The following is a 21,950-nucleotide window of genomic DNA, read 5'->3' as shown; positions in this document are numbered from 1 at the left end:
AATGGGCAAAGAAGGGATCATAATCAACATTGCTTTGGTCTGCCTTGTGATAAAGGAAATACAGTCAGTCTATACTGTCTCATCAAGAAGTGCAAGACTTGTTTTATAAGAAGGTTATGTGATATTCTGTGAATTGATGGGATAATGTGTCCTTCGCTCGCTCGGATTGCTATAACAAAGTACCACAGGCTTATAAACAACAGAAATTTATTTCTCACAGGTCTGGATCCTGGAAGTCTGAGCTCAGAGCGCCAGCATGGTCAGGGTGCGGTGAGAGCTGTCTTGGGGGGTGCAGACTGCTGACTTCTCACTGTAGCCTCACATGGCAGAGAGCAGAGGGGAGAAGGAAGCTCTCTCATGACTCTCATAAGGGCACTAATTTCATTCATGAGGGCTCTTTCCCCATGATCTCACCTATTTCTAACTACCTCCCAAAGACCCCACCTCCTAATACTATTATATTGGGGCATAGGGTTTCAACATGCAAATTGGGGTGGGGGTATAAATATTCAGTCCAGAACAATGCATGTAAGGAGAAGAAAGTTCTACAAAAAGTCAAACTCTGATTCAATGCCTATGTTAAAAAGCAGGTAACTTTTTTTTAACTGACCAGTTACCCTAAATCTTACCTTCATTCAACAAATACCCATTAATGCCTGCAACTTTAGTAAGGAACATTCAGGCACTGGAAATGCAGGTGTGAATTAGCCTGGTCTCACTTTCAAGGAGTTTACAGATCAGTGGGAGAAAGAATGTGCCAACAGTGGTAAGAGCTACAGTTACGGTAAGCAAAAGAGGTGCGGGAATACACGAAAGGCAGTTCCCAACAGAGCTGGGTGTCGGGAGGGGTCAGGGACATCCCCCTTCCCCAAGAGAAAGCTGTCGGAAGAGAATGCGCAAAGGTGAGGAAGTAAGAGTGAACACAGGATCCGAGGGAACTGAGGGGACACAGAGGACGAGTGGAGGGCGGATCTCTGTAAGCAAAGAAGACTGAGACTGCAGGGCAAGGGGAGCACCGTGTCCCCAAGGGCGTGAGGGACCACAGGGAGGAGTGTGTTCTTCATTCAGATGACAGTCGAGGGTTGCTGAAAGTTTTTAAGCAAGAGAATAACACGATTTGATCTTCATTCTAGAAGGATCATCCTGGCTACTACTTGGATCAAGAACTGGAGAGGAGCAAGGCGGGGGGTGCACAATGGCTAGTGAGAAAACCATCGGTATTATCTGTGGGGGCAACGGCAGTGGCCTGAAGTAAGCGTAAGTAAACAAATCTGAAGTACTTAAAAATCCCATAAATGAATCCCAATTTTTTTTTCATAATAGCAGTTGTAAGTTACAGAAATGAAAACTGTTGTCAAGTCATTCCCTGAACGAGACAGAGGACCGGGGGCAGGGTGCTGCTGCCGCTGTCACGTGCTGCTGCCGCAGTTGCCCCACTGCTGCTGAGAACGCCTTCCTAGGAAGCCTCAAACATACACCTTCAGTTCCATATATAGTGGTGGCCCACATCAACTTTCTTCATGGGAATTGGACATTATCTAACAGAGAATACTACTCCATGGGTGTCCCGGAGCATAACAAGGATTGACAACTCAAACACAGTTGCCAATGGTCAAGCCCAGCAAGTAGAACCCACATATCAACACTGAGAAAGCTGTTAGCTGGGCTGGGCTCAGAGTGGAGGGAGAGGGGGTGATGGTGCAAACATCAAAGTCCACAGTGGGATCCAGCCTGTCAAAATGACTGCATTAAACAAGGGGGAAGGAAAAGTCTGATAAAAAGGATTTGACATTCTGAGTTGATCTGGAAAAACCCCCTGGATGCCAGAGCATCTTGAGTTTTGTTCGAATGTCTCTGCAAGATCCACTTCCTCAGACAAGACTTGCTTGTATTCAGAAGTGTAACTTAAGAATCTAACGTATCCATCATGATATTATAACCAAAGTCACAGATTCCTTCCTCCGGGTCGTGTTGCTTGCACAGTTACCCCATCAAAGCCAGTTTTGAGGCTGCACCCAAGGGCGAGCCTCTTACTGACTGAAGAGGAACAGCGACTGATTCCATTGCTAATTTTATCCCTCAGTGGTAAAGTGAGAAGAGGACCATAACAAAGGGAGAAATATGGATTTATACTGAAAATGCACAGAGCTCCGAATGCCAGCCATGTCCACAGCTTCCCTTGGAAGGATCGACCCACGCCACTGCTGCCTACACAGGCAAGCTGTGCTTTGTATCACGTGATCCCTGACATCCTAATCTAAAAGAATGAGTAAAAAGCAGCTACTGACTGGCCTCCAGCCATTCCATCCTCCATCAGAAGACACAAAGAAAGTAATTCAGATGGTAGAGTGGCCCTGGAGCCAAAAGAAATATAAAGAGAAGGCAGGAAACAGAAGCCATGAAGCAGCAGAAGCCATGAGAAGACAAGTGAGCATCTTAGCCTGGAGCAGAAGAGCTCGTGGAGAAGTAGAAAATTCACAGAAGCAAGAAGCACAGGGAAATGGGGAGTTGAGAGCAGGAATGGCAGACTACTGGGTGGCCATTTGGACAAAGTCAGGCTGTGCATCTGGAACAGAGACCACCATGAAGCCTGGCTGCTGGGCTCTCCTGTGCTTTCTCCCATCCTTGCTAATCCTCCTCACAAACCTTCACCCCTGGAGGAAAATCGAGCTCGTCTCTGTAACTTGTAACCTGAGCAAACTTAATTTAATGTACAACGTCTAGTCCAGCTTTCATGTTGGTTCCCTTTAATGGCTTCCCACCACACTTAAAAAAGGGAAAAATCCAAACTCCTTAGCGAGACCTACAAGGCCCTCCACAATCCGGCTGGTGCCCACCCCGCCCACCTCACGCCTGTGACTCTAGCATCCTGGGCCCCTGCACTGCCCAAGTTGCCGCAGACCTGTTGTGTTCACCTTCGCGTGCCTGGTATCCAGAACGGGGAGGGCGTAGAGATAGATACATATGAATCAGCTCTTTGAAAAACTGATTTTCTTTACAGTTTCTGTCTTCTAAGGAAAGTGTCTGTCTCCCAATCTATATAGATTTCATTTATGAGGAAAGAGAACTACCCTAAAAATTAATTTTTCTAAGAGCATTTGTTGCTGAACAGAAATAATATCTGTGGAGTTTCGCACTCTCAGATAAGCCTGCCAGGGATGCGGGTGGCTCAGGCGTCTGTATTAACTAGACTTAGAGCAAACGCAGAACAGAGAGGCTTCGCCTTCCCCCTAGCAAGCAGCTCTTTCACTGGAGAAAGGGTTACTTTGGCAAATAAGACTCTGTCCCTGTTCCAAAGCTCCCTCTCTTTGTACATGTAAAAATGCATGAGAAAACTCCAGGCAGCTGGCTACTTCCCCACCCTCAAAATTACTCTGTTCCTTGATAAATGTACTATAGCCCTGACATTATTCCTGTGACCTTTAAAATAGCAAGATTTTATCAGCACCGAAGGCAGCTTAATTAACACAGGAAGCTTCAGCACCTCAAACTCACTTGTTTCGCCTCCAGTGTCTGGGTCCTGGTTACAGTCTCTGGGTGGTCAGTCCTGACTCAAGAACATTTCCATTATTTTTCAAGGAAATACTGATGAGAAAAACGTGAGGACATTTAGACTCAAACCCTCACACTGGCAGCAAGTGCTTCTTTGCCTTCATAGCCCCTAAACACAAAGGTAAAAGGGGCCACAGTGTTTTTAGAACTGGTATTCAGTGCTTGACCCAGGCTCAGATGACAGGCACAAAATTCTCGGCTGAGTTTCTCAACCTGTGGTCAGCTACCACCCTCCGTCCCCAGGGCTTGTACGCGCAGACTCCCCGCCCCAGCTCAGGCTTACAGAAGAAGAATCCCTGCCGTCGAGCCTGAGACTCTGTATATTTTGTCAAGCTCCCCAGGTGACTCTTGTGCACACTACACTTTGAGAATCATATTAAGGAAGCATCCCTTGCTGATTCACAAATTGCTCCAAGGAGGATTGTTTCTAAAATGAAAGATGGGATTTAAAAGCCCTTAGAAGAGAAAAAGTAAGGAAGACTGAGGAGAAGAGACCAAAAGGCAAGGAGAGAGAAGAAAGGAAGGAAAAAAGGAAAGAGTGGTGGAAACAAAAACGGAGATAGAATGAAATCTTCCGCTTTGGAGGCATGAGCCCTAACAGTTCTAGGAGGTTCCCCTCTCTCCTCCGTTCCTCTCAGCACAGTCTGCAGGGTTATTTAAGGAGAATTTCCTTTAAAACACAGCTGCTGGTAGTGGCATCTAGAGACTAACCCTCCAGCTGTCCCAGCAGGTCTGCCAGAGTCGACATCCTGGGCAACTGCACCTGGGGTTAAAACCTCAAGTCTGAAACTTTTAGGACTGATAAGTCAGGACCTCAAGGATCCAGTGGTTGATTGAACCTTCTATCTACCCCTACACCAGCGCAGGAATACAGCAGACGATGAATGATAGCACATCCCATTCAGAAGCACCGTTTTACTTGCCATATAAATATAATTTCCTGTCTCTTTTCTCCCCCCTCCCCCACCCACCCCACCAACCCCGGGCATAAGCACTTCCTCTCTCCTCATATATTTCTATTTGCACATGTGGTACAGGGTGGCAACCTATGATAGTAGTTTCATATTACAGACTTACAGAATTAGGAAATAACTACAGCTGGCAGCAGGCATCCACAGCTACTAATGTCCACCGTTCCTCGGTGGGTCGATTTACTTCATCAGCACTTGCCTGAGTGGTCTCTGTTGATTCTGCTTTGCATTTGCTTATGGCCAGGCAGCCCCAAACCAGGTCATTTTGCAGAATTCTAGTTTACTGCGTTGCAAATAAAACTGCCTCTCTTTCTTTCTACTTAAACCTAGCTTTAGGAGGAGTTGAGATCTGCTCAGAGGCAGGAGGGAATTGGAACCATCGATACAATAAAAGCAACTGAGGATCACTGTTGAGTCCAAATTCCATTTAACTGAGGACATTTGCATCTGATTTTGTGATAATGTAAAATAACACAGACCTGTGGGTTTCAATCGCTCCCTTCTAAATGATGCCAGAAAAAAAAAATTGCTGTCTTGGTGAATCACAAATCTCAGTGACACTCAGCAGCACACCTGGGCTATTAATAATGCTTAGCTCACAAATTCTGCAACAGCCACTGGCCACAATTTCTAAGTGATTCTCTTGCAAAAGAGAACAAATTTATCTTTACCTTTTTGTTGTTATTTACTTGTTTGTTTGTTGCTTTGTTTTCTCCATCCACACATACACAAAATATTTAGTTATTATGAACAAACAAGAACAAAATGAAAATTCAGGGTTGTTGATCCACAAACCTACATTAGGATTTTGAATCATTTCTAATGTGTCCTGTATTATAAAGCTGACATAAGCATCCACATAAAATGCTTCTTATTTACAAATGCTGTCATAATCTCAAAATGTTTGTCAAACTTTCAGGCACATTGTTTTTAGTTACCTTGCTTAGGAGCATGCAACTTCACCCCAACACTTAATCAGGCAACAAAAGCTGGAGGTGGGACAGAAACATCCAGAAAATTCCTTCTCCTGAGGACGATCATAAATGCTGGTTTTCTGTTGATTAACATCTGGATCAACTTAAGGGTGTTTGTGAACCAGCAGGAAATAAATTTCTGGAGAAGGCCATGGACTTGAGGATGGTTGCTTTAGTATTTAATAATAAATGGTTTCCAGTTGATAGAAAAATATTGAAATGTGACTTATATATATGAGGCTGATTCAAATTTGATAAATATGTCCCCAAAGGAAATTACTGGGTTTATTAAAATCCTCAGAGGGCTGAAAAGAATTACAATAGTTTTATCCTATAGTCCTTGCTGAAGGTGGAGTAACTGCTCCCCAGTCCACCTTCTAGCCAACCAAAGAGGAAGGTCAATAATAAAGAAAGAGCAGGGCTGTTCTTAGTCTAAGTTAAAAGTGGCTATGAACTGCCAAGATATCCCAGGCAAGCCGTCGTCGACAAAGTAAGTGTCGCTGCCTTGCTGGTAAAATGTGATGTGTTGATGACTGTTATATTACTTCTAAAATCCCATTTACTAGTAATAGAGAAGTTCAGTTAAGAGTTTTGCCTTATGTCTCCTGGTGCTTGATACAGTGTTGTGTGATATTACCAATTTTCGCTTCAGGAGTGTTCGCATGCGACAGTGAAGACTTCACGAGAACCTGCACATTTGATCTGTGGCGAAATTATGCCATTTTCATAGCAAATCAACTTTTCCTTGGCAGAAAAATGATAGGTACTTTTGCACGTAGAGAAATGCTTTTGTTTTCAAGGAATTTTGAAAAAAAAAATAAATAACAAGTTCTGTGTCTCTGGGGATTGTAACCCAGGCATTGTAAGAACAGGCTCAGCAGGAACGAATCCTATTGGCCCACTTTCTGACCAGAAGAGTGTTCCTTAACCCTTCTTGTTGAACAAAAGGAAAAGCAAAGTGGGAGTCGCATGCAATGCGTTTCTCATATGAGTCACAAAGCTGGTCTGCAATGCCTTCATGTCTCTAACATCACACAACACACAGAAAGATGTCTGCGAAAGGGCAAACTGCTATGGGTGGAACATGTGAAATTTCACCTCAGTGTGCTCTGCTTTTAGTGGTGTCAGAGGCAGCAGGAATTTATCCACGCAGCCCTCCTGATCTGCAGACTGGGAGTAAATACTAGGCCTTCTGCAGCGATTACCAAGAGCCCCCTTCAGTAGAAATGATCTACTGCCTTCCTGCATCACATTAAAGTGGTGGATTGAGGAGAGAGCCCAGCTGAGCCTTTCTGTACACACCTAGCCAGGCTGCAATTTATATTCAGACAGCAATGTGAGTGGCTTTCAGAGGAAGAGAGAGAAGAGTATTTTTCTGGAAATTTTCCACAAGAGCCAGAAACCAAATTCTGATTTGTCACTGCTATTTTTTAAAAAAATACTTTTTTCTTCATTGCAGAAAGAAAGTAAAAGGTAAGTTCTTTTCTTCCTGTAGGATTGATACGTAAAGATTGCCAAGGATCTCCCTTGATCCCTTAAGAAAAACCCCTACATGACTTTTCTTTCAAATAGTGCATATATCCTTTCTCTAAGTGTCTGTATGGAGGACATAGCCGATGACTTTTGGTTACTGAGCTTATGTCAGGAATTACCCAGCTTCACTCCTGTGAACAGCGTCTAGCTGTGCCCCATAAGGAGTCCTGCACTGTTACTATCCTGTTCCCAAACTGAAGGGAAGTTGGAGGAGGAAAGATCAACTCATGTGGTGTTTGGTGGCCATCATCCATTTCACTTTCATTTAGCTAATGTATGATGTAGCATAGAGATTTGGAAGATACAGTGGCCGCTCCAGAAAAATGTCAGTTTGAGTCAAATTTAGCATTAGAAGTCTTTTTTACTATCAAATTATATTATATATATGTGTATATACTTGATGCCACTAAATTTCATATATATATACTACAATTATCAGTCTATTTCATTATAAAATTATATATATTATAATAATAAAAAAGAATATACATACTATATACTACATGACCCCACTAAATTATTTTTCAATAATAATTAGTCATTTTCTTTTTCTTTTCCTGGAAGAAAATACCTAAGATAGTTATTTTACTGGCATTGTTTTGTCTAGTTTTGTTGCCTTTCCAAGAACAGATGTGAGGTATCAAATGCCATCTTATGTAAAATGTAGAGGGTATAACTTTTAAAAGAGACTGCATAAAATTATAAGTGGTGAATAATCATAATATCATCACAAGCATATGAGTAGGTCCACACAGGCTACCCCAGGGAAGTACAGCACAAGTAAGACAGCTCTGATAGGAATTCACCGTGTAGAGGTACCAGAGACTGCAGCTTTGCTGTTGGTGACAACACGGCGTCCGTAGCTTGAGGGCCCTGCTGCCTTCGGATTCTGGCATAATTTGCTCTAACCTCCACCAGTTGCTTTAACTCTGTTTAAAAAAAAAATTATTTTGAGAGATAAGTCAATATATTTATAGAAAATAATTAAAAGTTCAGGATGATGAAAAACGAAGATCCCTTAGAAATCCTTGACTCCCATGCCGGCCTCTCTCATTGCACACTTGACTTGCTTATCACATCAGATATGTGTTAACATTCTTTGGATTTCTACAGAATGGCAGTTGCTAGAGAGGGCTTCCTTCCAAGCTTTTTACAAAGCCTGAATTGGAAGCTAACCTAGGAGTGGTCTAAAAATTGAACCCACTGAAAAGATGGTAAACATGGCATTGAGAACAGTGTTCAGATTTGACAACAAATGGCATAAAGCACTCTTTTAATTTTGTTGGGAGCTCATGTGAAAGAAACCAGTCTAACGACAGCATGTGATTTGTTTTGCCAAAACAAATCCATTTTTCAAAGACCCAATGTGATTCTTTGATGACTAACTTTCACATGCTAAATGCTTTTAGATGTTTTTACATTATAGGACATAAAATAATTTCTTACAGTGTTTTTTAGTTTTGAAACTCCCAGGCTAAGTTAAGCCAGTAGGTCACAGAAAAATGAGTGGAATGATTAATTAAATGTCCTTTCCCTTCATAAGTACATATGTGTGTGTGTGTATACATATATATATAAATATATGTGTGTGTGTTGTATATATATATATGTGTGTGTGTGTATATATATATAGTGATATTTCTCTCTTTTCTTTTTTACAGCTTTCTGAATGTTTAGATTTCTACTAAATGATTATTTCTCAATTATTTCAGGAAAAACAAGACAGCAACTCATATAGTGAAATAACTTAAAGAGCAACTAAATTAGACTCTCTGTTATCAGATTTTCTAAAACATGTATCACCCCCTGAAAAGTATTTAGACAATTGAGGGAAACCACTAACCCTTTCATCATGAAGGTAATGTGAGGACCTATTTTCAGAGGGAAAGAAACTTTCAGATCATAGTAATCCATGTGGTTAAAAAATTAAAGATGCAAAAATGAATGTTTGTCTGCATAGCCTTGTCAAAGGTCCACAGAGCTAACAAGGAAGAAAATGGTAAGGAGAATAATATTTTCATTCACATTTTCCTCTCTTAACTTCACACTTTTTATTGGTAACAAGCTTGCTTCCGGGAAGGCAGCCTGCATTTCTCTCTGTGTTCTGGATACCCTTTTGGCTAGGCGCCCTGAAGCATACTTAGCTTTATTTACCAAAAAGGCCCAGTGAACACAATGAGGCCAGGAGAGTAGAGTCCAGGCAACAGAAGGCCATCCCAAGAGTATGAAAGATTAAGCACAAACGATGAAGGGACTGGGGAAGTACTTTCTATTGCACCACTTGTTTGCTTACTATTCATTTATTTCAAGTGTTTTCCTATACTTAATTAGATTGAAAACTCTTTATGGGAAGGAACTCTGGCTTATATTTCTTTTATAGGCTATGCACTTTAGGAACACAGACAGCTGTCTACTAATGTTTGTTGATGGTAAGACCCCCATCATTGGTGTGCTCTCCTAAGTAATCACATAGTGAGGGTCACCAAGAGCTGGGGTGAGGGGTGATGGTGAATGATGGGGACAATAGAATACAAAGACTGGCGCCTCTTCCTTGATGCGGACTGGTGCCAGGAGAGTATGTGTGGCATCCTCAGAACAGTGATAGGCATCCCAGTAAATCCTTGTCTTCCTGCTTTTTAGTTTTTGTACCTATACTTTTATCCTTTCTGGGCTAAGTCTAAGTATATGATTGCAACTGTTTTATAAGTTTTTGGTTTACATACCTTACATACAACATACTAATAATAATTTTATGATGACTTTTAAAAGAACAGTCTAGTATTAGTTATTTTAGGGATTCCAGGTAATTTACTTTCTAATCTGTTAATTTCTTTTAAAATGATATCAATGTTCTTCAGAATATCCTGAAAATTATGTCTTTCCTAATGTATACCTACCCCAGAAAGGGCACTAAATTCCTCAGGATAAATAGGATAAAGGATGAATTGGTCTAATAACAAATGTATGTTCTTTTCCATTTCTAACATTTATCAAAGAAAATTATCAAAGAATGGACAAGATAATAAAACAAGCATATATTTACTTATGACTAAAAAAAAAGAAATCCACAAGCTGTATAGTTGCTATTACTGAAACGCTACGGTTTAAATAACTTGAAAAGTAGGAAGTCATTGAAACCTCACTTTCCTTAGGGTTCACGTTAAAGGAATGAATACCCTCAAATGAGAACTTTTAGGATTTCTGCAAATAGGCTCCTTGGGTAAAACTCAAGACCAACAGAACTTTGAATTATTTAGAGGAAATAATGTTAACAGTGAGGTTCCAGCAAATAAATATATGAACTAAACTTCAGTAGCATGGAGCAGGAAAGCATGGAGGAGGATAATATTAAAAATCGTCTTGGTGGGATATACCATTCAGTAAATAAGCTCTTTGAAGAAACAAGTGAATGCTTTAATTCTTCAAAAACTTGATGGAAAAGAAACTATCACCCATACCTTTTTGGGTTACAAAGCCATGTCCTGTGGACACACAGATGACCATGTCCCGCTCTATGTCGTCCCACGAGTGGATGGGTTGTCCAGCGGGGGTGTACAGTGTTCTGGCTGGGTGCGCCATTTTGAGACGAGAGGAGCAGTAATCCAGCAGCTGAAACACAAAGGGAAAGACATACTGGAATGTGGAAAGTCACAACATAATTAAGTATTAAAGAATCAAGTCCTTAAGAGAACTATTATCCTGACTTGAATATTCTTTTTACTTATAACTCTTAGGAAGAGGTATAGAAGGAGATGGGAAGGAGGTTCCCTAAAGTGGTTAAACTAGGGAGCTTCAGTGCTTGCCAGTGGATTTGTTCTTGTAGTTCTCTATTTTTCTGTGTGGAAGAGGCTTCTTTCTGTTTAAGAAATGCCTAAATATGAAAGTCCCTGGCTTAAAGAATCTAGACTTATCACTGTAGCTCAGTTTTTGTTTTTTTTTTTCAGTGAGCAAGGAGCTAGAAGGACAAAAACACTGACTTGGCTCTGGTCTCTATCTGACCTCAGACGAGTCAGGCAGCTTCCCTATGAAAGAGTCTCTTCAACTGTAAATCAAAGTTTTGGTCCAGCACCTCTCTGCCCGTGTAATTCTATGATTGATTCTTTTTTTTTTTTTAATTGGTAAACTGAAAAACTGTCTGTAGGAGTCTAATTAAATTTCTCTCAATTTTCCTAGAAATAGTTAAAAAACACATGCACAGATGCAAAGCGTCAACAGTAGTAAAAAGATTAGTTAACCTGTTACCAGACCTCTAAGGGTGGTTCCATTAGTGTGAAGAAGATTTGAAGACAAGATAATACACGTAAATAGGAGGAAAGTGAGAGGTTTACAATAGCTGCCCATGTGACTTCTACCTATCGCACAGGCCAAACACCTGTTCCCCCAAAATGAAGGAGCCAGGTCCACATGAGCCTCAAATCACCTTCCACATTTCTTTTTACAGATCACTATAGGGGCTACAACTCACAACAATGCAGCCTAGCCTGGCGAGGGGCAGAACTGGGCACGTAATAACGTCTTGCATCTGAAAAGTGAATCAGGAATATGAAGCAGGACAAAAGAATGATGAGATAATGCAATTCAGAGAGTGCAGTTTTCAGCCACTATTTTGAGCAAGGGATGAATGCAGTGAATTGAACAATAATTGAAACTACCAAGAATACATTCTCATCTGTAGAGTGGGACAGAGAAGAGCAGTGGGAGAACGGACTTAAATGTGGTCCTACACTCCATGCTAAATAAAAGCCAGTCAGCAGCAACCTGATTCTGATTTAAAATCTAAGGGAGGATTCTGACAGCTTCTAGGTCAAAATTCAGGGGAGAGAAAGAGAACTAATGTCTTCTGTCAAGAGATCTCTCCTTGTGCAATGAAAGTATTGTTCAGAGAAGCAAAATTATAAGCCTACCTAAGGCATGCTGTAAAGCTGTTTGAAAAGTAACTCAGCAAGTTCTGTGAATGAAAATGTAGTGCTCAAGTCACATTTTGCTTTAAAAGGTTGTAAAAAAAATACAGGTGAATTAAAAACACATAAAATATAAATAGAAAAATGAACAGCAACAATATGAGGTTTATGAAAATATTCTACAACATAAGAAAGTGTGTCTGTATATAAGATGAAGATTTAGAAAAAGATTTACAGCACAGATTTTAGAGTGTCAGTACTGTGTTCCCCCCAAATCTGGTAACACATGGCTTACACACACACACACACACACACACACACACACACAGAAATGAGCTGACAACAGCTTAAAGGAGAGGAGCATTGCTGAGATGAAGGCAGAGCTGATGATGGTGATGATGATGATGATGATGGTGATGGTAACAATAACAACAGTTAAAAATTTTTGGAACATTTCTTTGGGCTAGAAACTTTTCTAAAAGCGTCTAAGAACAATCCAATTTTACTCTGTAGAAATAATTATTATCTTCCTTTTGTTGATGAGAAAAATGGATAACGGAGAGGTGAAATGTAACCAAGGTCATACACCTGGTAAGAGAAAAACAGAATTTTAAACTGGGATGAATAAAGAACAAACTGAGAAAAAGAGAGAAGGTCAGGAGATAAAAGACTCAACAGTAGAATTAAACTCTGTCTTAAAGGCAGGAAAAAGCAGACTCAATATTGCAGAAAATCAAATCACTATTAGGGAGAACAAAGTTGAGAAAATCTCATAGGCTATACAGAAAGGATAAGACAAAATTTATGAGCTAGAAGTTAAACATCTGATACATGAAGACATCAGACATTAAACTACATACATTACTGGTGTTACTGGAGAAGAATCCAGAATTAATTAAACTTAAGCAATTATCAAAAAAATAGAAGAAAATTTCCCTGTTTCAAACAAAGACCCATGTCTTCAGATCAAATAGGCTAACCCAGGATAAGGCAAAGTTAATGAAAAAGTGACTAGCATTTAAATATAACTGGGTGAAAAGTATGAGTTCCAGACATGGGTAGAAAATTCAGTTATGTTTAGACCTGTTTTCTGCAACAATGAATATCAAAGAAAATGGAGCAAAATCTATGAAGTTTTGGGGGGAAAAGCTTCAATATTAGAATTCAGTATCCAGTTAAATTATTACTCTTGGTTACAGGAAAGAAAAGATATCTTTATGTATATAAAAACTCAGAAAACTTATCACCCATATACATTTCAGATTATTAAAAAATGAATGAAATTCCTTCACCAGGGGAGAGCCATAATACAAAATGACTAATACTAAGCAGTAAGTCCACTAGAATATGATACAACTGCTATAAAAATGGTGAGAAAATAAATAACTTTAAAAATTTACAATAAGTTTTTATAGAGAAAAAATAAAGTAAAAATGCAAAAAGCATCACCAAAAAGGGACATGGACAAGGAAAAAAAAAAAAACCCCAAGCATTCCAACTTTCTAATTATTCATGGGGGCAAAAGATGCCTCTTCTTTTATCCTTTGTTAAGAATATTCACTTCTATGCAATAAAACAGAAAATCAGAGTAAGAGAAACATTTTTACTAAAGGATTAGGCAAAATGATCACCATGTGAACTTAATATGATTTCATTCTAAGAAGATTTATATAAATGGAATGAGATATTAATAATAAAAAGAATTCTTAATAAGGTGGAGAAGCACAAAATAAATTATAAAACATCAATAGTTTTTTTAGTTGTTTACCAAAAATAGGCATTTAAAAAATAAGTAGGGGGAAATACATTCCAACAGCAAACCAATGTGGAATGACAATTATTTTAAAAGTTTTTGCACAGAGAAGGAAACCCTGACAAAAATGAAAAGACAATATACCAAATGGGAGAAAATATTTGCAAATGATATGACTGATAAGGGATTAATATCCAATATATATCAATAAATGATACAACTAAACATCAGAAAAACAAACAATCCAATTAAAAAATGGGCAGAAGAACTCAATAGACGTCATTCCAAAGAGGAAATGCAGATAGCCCTGAGGCACATGAAAAGATGGTCAACACTGCTAATCATCAAGGAAATGTAAATCAAAACCACAATAGGTATCACCTGACACCTGTCAGAATGGCTATCATCAAAAAGAACACAAATAACAAATGTTGGTGAAGATGTGGAGAAAAGGAACCCTTGTACACTGTTAGTGGGAATGTAAATTGGTGCAGCCACTGTGGAAAACAGTGTGGAGGTTTCTCAAAAAACTAAAAATAGAACTACTGTATAACCCAGCAATTCTACTCCTGGGTATATATCTGAAAAAAAAAAACCCCACTAATTTTAAAAGATTCATGCATTTCAATGTTCACAGCAGCATTATTTACAGTTGCCAAGATATGGAAGCAATCTAAGTGTCCACCAACAGATAAATGGATAAAGAAGATGTGGTATACATATATGATGGAATACTACTCATCATAAAAAAGAGCAAAAGTTTGCCATTTGCAGCAACATGGATGGATTTGGAGGGCATTATGCTAAGTGAAATAAGTCAGAGAAAGACAAACACATGATATCACTTACATGTGGAATCTAAAAAATATAACAAACTAATGAATAGAACAAAAAAGAATTAGACTCACAGATATAGAGAACAAACCAGTGGTTACCAGCAGGGGGAGGAAATACGGGATAGGGGAGTGGATAGTACAAACTACTGGGTGCAAGGATGTATCGTACAACACAGGGAATATAGCCAATATTTTGTATGTAAATGGAAAAAAATTTTTTAATTTAAAATGTGAGACCCTTATGGAAAATTATAAAATTTTACTGAAGGACAAAAAAGATTTATATGTGTATAAAACAATGCCACAGAATTTAATATGGCTGCAAAGACTGAATACTGTAAAAAGTGTTGATTCTTATGAAAGTAATTAATAGCCTAACACAACTACAGTCAAAACCCCTGTAGGATAATTTTAGGATGTTAAAATGTAATTTCTAAATTCATCTATAAAAGTCAATAGGCAAGGATATTCAGGCAAAATCTGAAAACAGAGTGCAATGACAGGCAACTCCTATCAGATATTAAAATATATTAAAAAGCTGTAATTCTAAAAATATTAGATAGCTTAAAGGCATTAGCTAATAAGAATTTAGTATATTATATGATTTGTATTCCAACTTAGTGGGGAGAACAAAAAAAGATTATTCACTAGGTAGGGCTGAGATAATAATTTTAAGCTAACAAATAAAACAAGAGAAAATATCTTCACTCAAATTTTATACCAGAAGGAAGTTTCACACAGTTTAAAAAGTTAAAGGGAAGGACACAATTATAAGAAAAACTTGAGAAAAATCAGATGAATCTTTATATGACCTTAAGATAGCAAAATACTACTGGAACATGAAAAGCAAAGAATAAACTTTTAAAATATATTAATTTCTGTACATTAAGAAATCTCCTAGACACAATGGCAAATTGGAAATTTGCTACAATAAATCTGACAAAGTTACAGCAGTAGGCTTGTTGCTTTAAAAGAAAAGGAAATTCATATCAGTATGAAAAATACTTCCAACAGAAAAATAGCAAAGGATTTACAGGAATTCACAGATTACTAATAAATTGTGAAACAAAGCAAAGCAAAATCACTTTTATATATAAATTAAAGACATGGATATAACATTCTCTCCTGTCAACCTGCAAATATATGTTTCTAAATGACTGCAATTATCATGTTACCATGTTATCATGCTAGCGGTTGGTGGGAACTCTCATTCACTTCTTATAGAGGCATCAACTCCTGAAATATTCCTAGAAAACAATCTCACAATAGCTATCAAAATTCTCAAGCATATTTACATAATTCTTCTAAGAATTTATTTGGGGGAAATATTCAGAAAATTAAACAAAGATTTGTATATAGATATGTTCACTGGAGCATGCTTTATGACAGCAAAAAACGAAAAAAAATCTAATTAGCAAACAATATAAAACTGGATGAATAAGTAATAATTCATCCACGTGACTGAAGATTATGCTGCCATTGAAAATAATGTTTTGGTAAAGAATGTTAAACTAATGGGGAAAAAGTCACAATAGTTTGTTAGGTGAATAATGCAGGTTGCAAAATTATATATAACATGTGATCTACAATGGTAAATAAATATATAAATAACTGTGTAGAAACCACAGGAATAGATCTCCTAGAATTATAATAACTGTGGTTATTTGTGGGTAGAATTTTCTTTCTTTCTTGGTGCTTTTTCTTTTGCTAATTTTAATACAATGACTGTATGTTGTTTTATGGTTAGAAACAGAACAAATGTTATTCAAACAATCAAAAACTTCATAGTGATTACAGTAGATTCATACAGTTTCATATGGTTTTGTGACTTTCCTAAAGTTTCCATAATGATAGTCACTATCTTAGTCTGCTTGGGCTGCCAAAACAAATACCACAGACTGAGTGGCTTAAACACAGAAATGTATCTCTCACAGTTCTGGAAGCTGGGAGTCAAGTGCAAGGTGTGGTTTGATTTGGTTTCTGCGGAGAGCGTCTCCTGGCTTATGAACAACCTTCTTGTTGTGTCCTCACGTGATGGGAGAAGGGAGATCTCTGTCTTCCTTTTCTTATACATCCACAGATTTTATCAGACAAGGCCCCACCGTTATGATGTCATGTACCCTTAACTGCCTCCTAAAAGCCCCATCTCCAAACACAGTCACATTGGGCGTTGGGGCTTTAGCATAAGGATGGGGGCGGGGTTGGGGGGGACACAGTTCAGTCCATAGCAATTATTATTTTTTTCTGCACCAAGCCAACCAAAGAGTTTGATGACTGAGTTTCTACCTAGACTGGGAGCAGTGGGGAGCTGTCCTAGAAATATGTAGATAGGTCTCTGGGAGAAACTCCTGTTAACTTGGAAGCTTGAAGGTAATTCTTGTATTTGTCCCTACTTTACCACTAAAATGTCACTAGTTTATAGAGACTGTGTTTCCTATTTATAATCAGAAAAGTGAATGTTATTTAATAAAAACATACACTAAATACAAAATATGAATTAAATCTATAGCTATTTCACTTGGTTTATACAGAGATAGATTTACATGAGATAGTTGGGTTTACAAAAATCTTCTAAAAATAAATTTAAGTCAGAAGCTGACTAGCTATTTTAGAATCTAATTGTACTGAAAATGCCTTTTTTTAAATGACATTCTCAATTCTCAGTTTTTCAAATATATCCAACTTTACTCAAGTGCCTTCTTTAAAGTGGGTAATATAAATTAAGTGTTTATAGTTTTTGCAATAACAAAAGCTCATAATAAAAGAACAGTATTCTATACATCATTCCTCACCCACAATCTATTTTGTGAGATTTCCTAGACCCGGTCCTCTCGGGGCAGGGTGCATGAGCACCACAGAACTATTTCATACTCCCCGCGGACATGAGCTACTTGCCTCTACAAATCAAAAAAATCTGTTTCTCATTCTTTCAGCTTCCACTCATGCATTTAAAACTGTACTTGGCTGTGAGCGAACACACTGGTTTTGAGATTCTGTAGAATCAGAGAAATGTTTCAGGGATGGAAAGAGACAGATGCTTCAGGACCATAGAAGGAGGGGCCCAGATACTCATAAATCAGAGAAAGTTGATGGCCCTGAAGAAAAAGCCACTGACACTGGAGAGGGGGCCACCTTGGTGCACTGATGACAGATGAGCCTACACCAGTTGGAGATGAGAGTTGCTCCAGCCATGTTCAAAGACTGGGTAGGAAGAATGTGGTTAAATCATTCAGAATGGCCACAGTAGTGAAAGAATTGTGGGAAAGCCTGCATTAGATGGGGTTCAAATACCATCTGGGGGTTTCATTACAGAAAGCAGAGCGATGTACTTTGAAATGTGTTCTGTTCCTCATTTTTCTGCTAAAAGTACCAACCGCTGAAACTCTGAGCTTCTTTGGAAATGGTGTTGTTAGCTGAATTTCCCCAGTAAAATCAGACCCTACTCTTACTGTTGTTTGTTTCACACACACAGTCTAATCTCCTGAAGTATTTTTCAGCCGGATAGCCTGAAAGGAGATATATATATATACATATATATGTATATGTATATGTATGTATGTATGTATGTATATATGTATGTATGTATATGTGTATATATACATGTATATGTATATGTATGTGTGTATGTGTATGTATATATATATTTGTAGGGGGGGAGGTAATTAGGTTTATTTATTTATTTATTTATTTATTTATTTATTTATTTATTTATTTATTTATTTATTTATTTATTTATTTTTAGAGGCAGTACTGGGGACTGAACCCAGGAACCCGTGCATGTTAATAAGCATGCGCTCTACCACTTGAGCTATACCCTCCCTGCAATATATTTCTAACTGATCATAAAGAATCTCGGACAGATTTCTAAAACCAAAAACAGAATGGAAAAGGAAAGGAAAGAGACTGCAAGGAACATTTTTTTTTTTTTTAAATAAAGCAACAGAAGAAATAATGTGCAGAAAACTTTCTAGACATTTCCTAAGTATCTTTCGACACATTGAGGCCACATTAATCTCCCTAAAACACTGGTTTTATCATGCCATTACCTTATTCAGGGACAGCTGGTGACTCATGCACTTGAGTCTGGGGTGGTGCAATGGACTAAACTGTGTCATCCCCAAACTCATAGCTTGACACTCACCCTCAGTGTGACTGCATTTGAAGAAAGGGCCTTTAAGAAGGTAATTACGGTTACATGAAGTCACAAGCGGGGAGCACTGATCTGACAGGACTGTGGCCTTACTAGAGGAGGAGGAGACACTAGCGTTCTCTCCCTCTCCCCATCTGTGCACAGAGGAAAGGCTATGTGAAGGCAAGTGGTGAGAAGTCAGACTCCTGCTAGCCAGAAGGAGAGTCTAAATCAGAAACCAACTCTGTTGGCACCTTGATTTTCTAGCCTCCAGACTAAGAAATAAATTTCTGCTGTTTAAGCCACAGGCTCGGTGCCATTTTGTTATGGCAGCCCAAGTAGATGAATACAGACAGTATGTGGTGTCTACCATATATGCTTTTGAACAGTCTCTCCAGTTGTGTGTATCTCTCCCAATTTCTCAGTCCAGGCACCATCTACTTAATATGACTTTTGAATTCTAATGCCCATACCTTTGTGTGCAGTGCTCTCCATTCTCGTTAATGCTTTTTCTGCCTAAGTGTCAAAGCGTACCCATTTCTCAAGTTCCATCAGAGGTCCTGATCGAGTCCTCCGTGGAGCCTTTCTCCTTCACCCCAGGCAGGCAGGCAGTGTTCCCCTTCTCTGAACTCCTATTGAACTTCCTGCATTTTCTACTAACCTGACCTTTGGCACGTGTTGTTAGTGCTTCTCCAAGAGGAATGTCAGCTCCCTTAGCAAATGCCTTTTTCCTACAAAGACAATCTGTGTTCATCATAACAAAATATGGAACACATAGAAAAACATGTAAGAAAGAAATTCTAAAAAATATTTATCAATTAAAAAAAAAGAAATTCTGCCTTTTTTAGTTCACCAATAGTAAAGCCACCCAATAAACATTTCCAAAAATAAAATCTTCCTAGTCTTTTTTTTAGGTCTGTGCATGCATGTATATAGAATGTAACTCTACATGCTTTATATTGTGCTTCTTTCCCTTAGTGTATCTTGAACATCTTTATTGTCATTATTCTTTCTAAAATTGACTTTAATTATAATATCCTCTTAATACACTACAATTCGTTTAACCAACTCCCTATTGTAAAGTGTTTAAATTATTTCTAATCTATTCATGTTATAAATAGCCCCATGATAAAAATTCTTACCAATCTTTGCATACATTCATGAAAATATCCTTAGGATAAGGTTATACAAGGTGCATTTTCTTATGAATTATACGGCCACATTTTTCTCCAAAAAATTGTACTTCTATCAACATGAGAATGCCCATTTCTCTATAAACCTAAGCAAAGCTTGATATATTTTCAAATGCTTTGCCGATTTGAAATATTAATTTAATGAAAGCATAGATCATGTGTTATTTTACTCCTCCTATTGCGAACACTACTATTGAGGTTGACCTGTCAATTATACTGCATTATAAGATCTTTTCACACACACAATTAGAATAATACTTCACAGCATCTAGCATAGTGCCCTTTATGTACAAAGTTCATGAAAAAATTATAATATCATGGTATAATATGTATGGAGTGACTTTTATATGCTATATGAGAGTCACGTAAATCAAAAAGTCATTCCTTCACCACATACATGAAATTTTTGTAAAAGTTAGTGTAAGTTTCTGCTATCCAAATCTGATGGACTATCTTTAAATCTATTTTCCCTGCTCTACTCTTTGTTTATTTATTAATCATTTCATATTCCCTCAGTGACATATCAGTCCTGGTTGCAATGGTTATGTGCATTTTAAGACTCGGCATCTACAAATAAACTCTGTGATTTTAGAAGAAACAAGCAAGGAAGAAACATTTCAGCTTTGTTATAGAACCTGTTCTAGGACAGGTCTCTCCTGAAAAAGCTTTTATTCATTTTTAAATACTGCTTTTTCCGCCCATGTGTATGAAGTTGCTTTACTTGTATTTCTAGTTTTGAGTTTACTGTCTGCCTTTTTCTCTCTTTCTCAAGTACGGCAAATTGGTTGTCAACTTCAGAGATGCAACTGCTTTCACAGTTCTCATTCAAAGTCCTTGTCAAAGAGAAGTGGTCTCCAACACACTTTGAAATTACCAACCTTCAGGGGCACAGTTCCTCTGAGGAGCCCCAGCTATGCTAGGTGGCCCTGTCAGTCTCCATGAACTTCAGGCTGGTCTGCTGCACTGTCTTGCCTTCCCCTCCACCCACCACCAACATCTCACCTTTATGTGACTCCCTCTTGTCCCAGAAAAAGTTATAAAAACATTTCACAAAATAATAAAGGCAAACAGTGATTATAGGATATCACTTCAAAAAACATGATCTTTTAAAATTCTACCAAAGTTCATGTATTAGGTACCTAAAGTTTGTATTTAAAGACTAAGACAAAATGTTAAATTTTAGAACTGTATCCTTGATATTGCAAACAATTAATGAACTGCTACTCATCTTTTCTTCAGTTAATGTTTTAACTTTGGAAGGTGGAAAGTTAGCCATAGCTATAGGACTCTGGGTAACAAGGATATGACAGGTTTTCTCTAATGAATATGGTTGTTTTTCCCACAGAGAACATACCTAGTGAACAACCACTTTTTTTGTGAACTGGCTTTAAAATGGAAAACTCTTTTAAATTATCTTAAAGTGTAGTGTTTACTCTTTGGTTACAGTGCATTTACTTACCATTGTTCTCTGATGGCCAAGTGTCGTATTCTGACACACACATGTCAGACAGCAATCGGACTCCACGTTTTCACACATATAAGCTCATTTAATCACCATCTCAACCCGGTGAGGAAAATACTATTCCCATTTTACAGATAAGAAAATGAGGTTTAGAGAGGTAAAATAATTTGTCTGACCTAACAATCTAGAGATGTCTGAGCTGGAATTTGAATCCAAGCCTATAAAACACTCTTCTTTCACACTAGCCTTACCTCTGAGATTGTTTTGCCCCAGGCATAAGTACCATCTTCGGGTCTGCCTCCATTTAGATAAGTCCATACCCGTTTTACATTGGGTTGCTTATACAGGCTACTCTGCTTGAGTGCTATACATTTAGGTGCAATCGGAGAATTTCTCTTGGATTGCAGTTCTTGGACTTCAGAAAGGTGCGCCTGTTAAGAAAAGCCCAGAGAATGCCATGGTTAGAAAACTGTCTGTTTTGTGTGTGTGTGTGTGTGTAGAATATGATGGAAGACAGAAATATAACTGTACGTGATACTGGAAAAATTTAGGAAGTACATTACCCTCTCCTATCACTGACTCTTCTATAAATTCCCCTTGCTTCAATGAATTATTTTGGCAAAGCACTTAACTTTCATTTATACTT

General features: G+C 38.2%; 1 protein-coding gene across 1 annotated transcript in view; it reads right to left on the bottom strand.

Annotated features, from left to right (window-relative positions):
* Window positions 1-7,556: 7,556 nt before the first annotated feature.
* Window positions 7,557-21,950, bottom strand: part of DCDC1 (doublecortin domain containing 1) — a 381,054-nt gene continuing 366,660 nt past the window's right edge. Inside the window, exons 36-38 of the mRNA XM_064492479.1 lie at window positions 21,556-21,735; window positions 10,489-10,639; window positions 7,557-7,959 (exon numbers count right to left, since the gene is read on the bottom strand). Of these exons, the coding sequence (XP_064348549.1) occupies window positions 7,787-7,959; window positions 10,489-10,639; window positions 21,556-21,735 (504 nt within the window). The 3' untranslated portion in view covers window positions 7,557-7,786. The remainder of the gene's footprint in view (window positions 7,960-10,488; window positions 10,640-21,555; window positions 21,736-21,950) is intronic.

This window comes from Camelus dromedarius, chromosome 12 (assembly GCF_036321535.1).
Source record: "Camelus dromedarius isolate mCamDro1 chromosome 12, mCamDro1.pat, whole genome shotgun sequence".
NCBI classification, from domain to species: domain Eukaryota; kingdom Metazoa; phylum Chordata; class Mammalia; order Artiodactyla; family Camelidae; genus Camelus; species Camelus dromedarius.
Note: the sequence above shows the minus strand (reverse complement) of the source record. Positions and strands in the feature narration are given on the sequence as shown.